At 45.6% G+C, this 5393-nt stretch overlaps 1 protein-coding gene across 1 annotated transcript; it reads left to right on the plus strand.

Moving 5' to 3' along the window:
* The first annotated feature begins 261 nt into the window (after positions 1 to 261).
* LOC123162433 (uncharacterized) lies at positions 262 to 2967 on the plus strand. The gene is made up of 6 exons (XM_044580211.1): positions 262 to 953; positions 1060 to 1298; positions 1851 to 1935; positions 2054 to 2286; positions 2392 to 2448; positions 2545 to 2967. Exons 2-6 carry the CDS (start codon positions 1203 to 1205, stop codon positions 2671 to 2673), a joined length of 600 nt encoding a protein of 199 aa, XP_044436146.1. The 5' UTR covers positions 262 to 953; positions 1060 to 1202; the 3' UTR covers positions 2674 to 2967.
* Positions 2968 to 5393: the final 2426 nt, after the last annotated feature.

Genomic DNA, 5393 nt, shown 5'->3' on the forward strand with positions numbered 1-5393 from the left:
GCATCCTTCACGTACGGGTGTGAGGCCTACACGGGGTGGTTCAATGGAGAGGAACTTCCCGGAAGTTTCCTCGTCATATGCGTGGAGATGAACCAAGTCACATTGATGGTCATGTTTCCATTCCATGCCCACAAAGCTATGGAAAGAAAGATGATCTACGTACAATTCTTGTGGCGAATTAATCTACGGAAAGAAAGCTGATCTACAGCTACAGTAGCAGCAGATTTGCCTTGGTAAACAAAGACTGTGTGGGTCCTTTGGTCGCTCGAGAACGACACGCGCTATGTACGGGTCCCTCTTTGACTCCGGCGGAGAACAGAGAGCCATCACTTCCAGGTAGCTACCTAGCTACTCCACTACTGTCGTCTTTCCTCTTCCTCTTCCCCGGGTCCGGCGCCCCTGCCCCGACGATGACAGGCCCGCCGGACGGTTCACCGCCGAGTCCCCCGAACCCTGCCGGTGAGTCACGATCACGCGCGCCGCCCCTCTCCATTGGCCGGGTAATACTGTCCTCATTTGTTTGAGAACTCCATAGGCTGGCTAGGACTTAGGAATGCACGGGAGGGGACCTGACTTTGGTTGTGGTCATCTCATCTGCTACTGCACATTGCTAGCACCATGTTCAGTTGTTCACCATCATCTGGTGGCCTGGCATCAGGCCGCTCTTGATCAGTCCTGTGCTTGGAGTACCGGCAGAGAACAGAGAACCTTTACTTCATTGCTTGCCACTCCATCCGTCTCAAAATAAGTGTCTTAACTTTATACTAATTTTAGTATAAAGTTGCAGTGCTAAAGTGGACACACTTATCTTCGGACGGAGGGAATACCACTGCTGTTCTCACGCTTCTTCCTCCTCCCGGCGCCCCTGCTACTCCGTCCAGTGTTCTTCGCCGCATCCCCCGAGCCCTGTCGCCGGACCACGTTCGGTGCGCCGCCCCATATGCATTGGCCAGGTAATCCTGTCCTCATTAGTTTGAGAACTCCATAGGCTGGCTGGGACTCGGGAATGCGCGGGAGAGGACCTGACTTTGTTTGCGGTCATCTCGTCTGCTACTGCAGGTTGCTAGCACCATGTTCAGTTGTCCGCCATCATCTGGTGGCCTGGCATCAGGCCCCTCTTGATTAGTCCTGCGTCCTGAGCTACTTTCCGTCGTCCTGCAACTTCGGCTGCAGCGGAAGCTCCTGTGGTAGCTGCTCGCTGAATGGAGGCCGCGGATGAAGTGCAGATTTGGGCGCCGATTCTTGCTGACCCGCTCGATTGGCCTCCATCTTCTGTTACTATCCCTCTTCCAAGCCAGGTACATTTCGTTTCTTGCTCAGCTAGCTCTCTCCTCACATATATTTTTTTATGCTAGACATGCGGCAGAGTACATGGAGACCAAACGTTGATTTCAGACGTTACAACTTACAAGTGCACTACGTAGTTTACTGATACTCCTTTCGTTGAACGTTGCGATTCGATGTTTTGAGTAATACTCCTTTCGTCCCAAAAATTTGTCTTAGATTTGACTAGATACTGATGTATCTAGCTAGACACGGTTTACAAGCTTTTTGCTACTATAAGATGATATATTTGTCCGTGCACCCTAAAAAATACAGTATAGTTATGCTAGACATAGGAAGGGTAGAGAACATTGCAGCAACTACACCCGTCGTCTGCCAAACAAAGGAATACAAACACACTCCACTCGTACTACGAAAACAAACAGGTGTAGCAGGGGCCTTCCCTGCTGCTCTTGCTCAAAAGGAACTCTGTCCGGCACCACACTCCTAGACACAATCCAACCATCTGCACCGTCACCAGTAAAAATCAAAACCAAGGTAGTTATACTTATATCTATTCATGACAGGTGGAAGAGTATTTCAGTTATGTGTATGGCCTTGATGGCATGGAAATCAGCAAACTTGCACAACAGCCCGAAGATGATTTGGGAGGTAGGTACCATGTCAATTATGCTATCCTGTCTAGTATTTCCAGTTACACATATGAGCAGATCCAGTTTTTGTGTATACGCAAGCTCATCAAGCTAACGTACCCATATTTGGTGTTTAGACCTCATAGTAAAGCAAAATTGGTGGCGTCGCCTTCGAGGTCCTCGCAAGAGGAGGATATTTCCTTGGGGAAGCGGGTGCATGAATTCTCACCGTCGAAAAAACAATGAACATTGGACACATGAAGAAGTGAAGAAGCTGGTTAAGGGTGTCAAGACATATGGTGCCGGGCGATGGACTATGGTGAAGAATCGTTACTTTTCATCATCAGTTCGAGACCCAGCACATCTCAAGGTATGGGCAAACATTGAAGTTGTTTTTATTAGGTTGGGGGAGAATAGTATCAAAGTTGACTAAAAAAAAAGATTGATTCAGATAACATTCTGTTTCATGTCTCAGGACAAATGGAGGAATCTTCTCAGAGCTTGTGGGGTCCCATGCACCTCTAAAACGAAGGTCAGTTCATTATGTTTTGTGTTCTTCTCTGTATAGTTATTCCATGAGGAATTCCAAGTATATTGCATTATCACACATGTGTTTAATTTAATGCAGGAAAAGGCACAAAAGACTATGTTCCGGCCCTTAGATACAGAGTTGATCCAACAGATCCAAGGGTTGGCCATCGATTCAGCCTCCACATCAAAAATGAAGAAACGCCGTGGGAAAGGAACAACTAGCTGAGAATGACAACCAAATGATGGTTGAGGCTTTATAAGTTTACATAAGTTAAGTTAGCAACATCTAAATGCGTTATTTCTGTTGAATTGGGAAATATGTGCATACATTATGTAAGAAGAGCCAGTGAAACCAGCCGGCCTTTGTGCATGTATATATACCGTAGCTAGAAATTGTGCACTGTATAAATTCTGTGTGGTCGGTGCTCTAGCAGATTCCAAACTTCTTATTTCGTTCTTAGTTTTCCTTCTCCTTGATGTAAAGGTTCCACGGTCACCTTGTAAATGCTTTGTTACTAAGAAATTAGGAATTACCATCTGTCCTGTTATATGTCAGAAAACACCATGCACTTGTTATCATACAGAACATTTCTCCAGTGTGGGTATCAATCACATTAATATCCATTCTGATGTAAGGTCGTAAGATAATAAAATAATTTTGAAATAAAAAGTATTGCTGAAAAATTAAGATTTTTGTGGTTTCTTCGTCAACGTGTGGTCTATGCAATGTAAAATTGCGCTCGACGCAACTATCCTAAAAGTAAGAAGTGTTGTTTTCATGATAATGACACAATCAAATATATTCTTCTGCCAATGCAAGCTCACACGGGTTACATGGGCAGTCATCCAGTCATCTAGATTGCATGTAACTTTTATCTGCCTAGTAGTGCTGCCAACATGTTTGGTAATTAGCTACATGAATCGAGTACATGATGTGGTGCCTTCGTCAATGTGTGATCTTCGTCAATGTATGCTCTTTGCAAATGAAGTGGTGCTAGTTGACGATAGTCGGACGGGGGTAAATAGGAAGTTAGAGTTATGGAGACAAACCTTGGAATCGAAAGGGTTTATGCTTAGTAGAACTAAAATCCAGTACATGATGTGCAGTTTCAGTACTAGTAGGTGTGAGGAGGAGGAGGTTAGCCTTGAAGGTGGTACCTCAGAAGGACACCTTTTGATATTTAGGGTCAATGCTACAGGAGGATGGGGGTATTGATAAACATGTGAACTATCGAATCAAAGCCAGATGGATGAAGTGGCGCCAAGCTTCTGGCATTCTCCGTGACAAAAGAGTGTCACAAAAGCTAAAAGGCAAATTCTACAGGACGGCTATTCGACCCGCAATGTTGTATGGCGCTGAGAGTTAGCCGATTAAAAGGCAACATGTTCAAGAATTAGGTGTGTCAGAGATGCGTATGTTGAGATGGATGTGTGGCCACACGAGGAAGTATAGAGTCCGGAATGATGATATACGAGATCGAGTTGGGGTAGCTGAAGGAAATATGCCCTAGAGGCAATAATAAAGTTATTATTTATTTCCTCATATCATGATAAATGTTTATTATTCATGCTATAATTGTATTAACCGGAAACATAATACATGTGTGAATACATAGACAAACTTAAAGTCACTAGTATGCCTCTACTTGACTAGCTCGTTAATCAAAGATGGTTATGTTTCCTAACCATAGACATGAGTTCTCATTTGATTAACGGGATCACATCATTAGGAGAATGATGTGATTGACTTGACCCATTCCGTTAGCTTAGCACTTGATCGTTTAGTATGTTGCTATTGCTTTCTTCATGACTTATAAATGTTCCTACAACTATGAGATTATGCAACTCCCGTTTATCGGAGGAACACTTTGTGTGCTACCAAACGTCACAACGTAACTGGGTGATTATAAAGGAGCTCTACATGTGTCTCCGAAGGTACATGTCGGGTTGGCGTATTTCGAGATTAGGATTTGTCACTCCGATTTTCGGAGAGGTATCTCTGGGCCCTCTCGGTAATGCACATCACTATAAGCCTTGCAAGCAATGTAGCTAATTAGTTAGTTACGGAATGATGCATTATATAATGAGTAAAGAGACTTGCCGGTAACGATATTGAACTAGGTATTGGATATCGACGATCGAATCTCGGGCAAGTAACATATCGATGACAAAGGGAACAATGTATGTTGTTATGCGGTTTGACCGATAAAGATCTTCGTAGAATATGTAGGAGCCAACATGAGCATCCAGGTTCCGCTATTGGTTATTGACCGGAAACATGTCTTGGTCATGTCTACATAGTTCTCGAACCCGTAGGGTCCGCACCCTTAAGGTTTCGATGACATATATATTATGAGTTTATGAGTTTTGATGTACCGAAGGTTGTTCGGAGTCCTGGATGTGATCACGGACATGACGAGGAGTCTTGAAATGGTCGAGACATGAAGATTGATATATTGGACGACTATATTCGGACACCGGAATGGTTTCGGGGGTTATCGGATATATACCGGAGTACTGGGGGGTTATCGAAACCCCCCCGGAGGTTAATGGGCCTCATGGGCCCAAGTGGTAGAAGAGGGGAGGTGGCCAAGGGGCAGCCGTGCGCCCCTCCTCCCCTCCTCCCCCCAAGTCCGAATTGGACAAGGAGGGGGGCGGCGCCCCCCCCCCTTTCCTTTCCCCCTCTCTCTCCTTCCCTCTCCTCTCCTACTCCAACAAGGAAGGGGGGAGTCCTACTCCCAGTGGGAGGAGGACACCTCCTGGCGCACCCCTCCTGGCTGGCCGACCCCCTCCCCCTGGCTCCTTTATATACGGGGGCAGGGGGGACCTCTAGACAGAACAATTGATCTCTTAATCTCTTAGTCGTGTGCGGTGCCCCCCTCCACCATAGTCCTCGATAATATTGTAGCGGCGCTTAGGCGAAGCCCTGCGACGGTAGAACATCAA

The sequence above is a fragment of the Triticum aestivum genome, chromosome 7B (genome assembly GCF_018294505.1).
Source record: "Triticum aestivum cultivar Chinese Spring chromosome 7B, IWGSC CS RefSeq v2.1, whole genome shotgun sequence".
NCBI lineage: Eukaryota > Viridiplantae > Streptophyta > Magnoliopsida > Poales > Poaceae > Triticum > Triticum aestivum.

Coding starts and splice junctions, on each gene's coding strand:
- LOC123162433 (XM_044580211.1), top strand. CDS start 1,203: ATGGAGGCCGCGGATGAAGTGCAGATTTGGGCGCCGATTCTTGCTGAC. Junction 1,936..2,053: donor GCCCGAAGATGATTTGGGAG/GTAGGTACCATG, acceptor TTTGGTGTTTAG/ACCTCATAGTAAAGCAAAAT. Junction 2,449..2,544: donor CATGCACCTCTAAAACGAAG/GTCAGTTCATTA, acceptor AATTTAATGCAG/GAAAAGGCACAAAAGACTAT.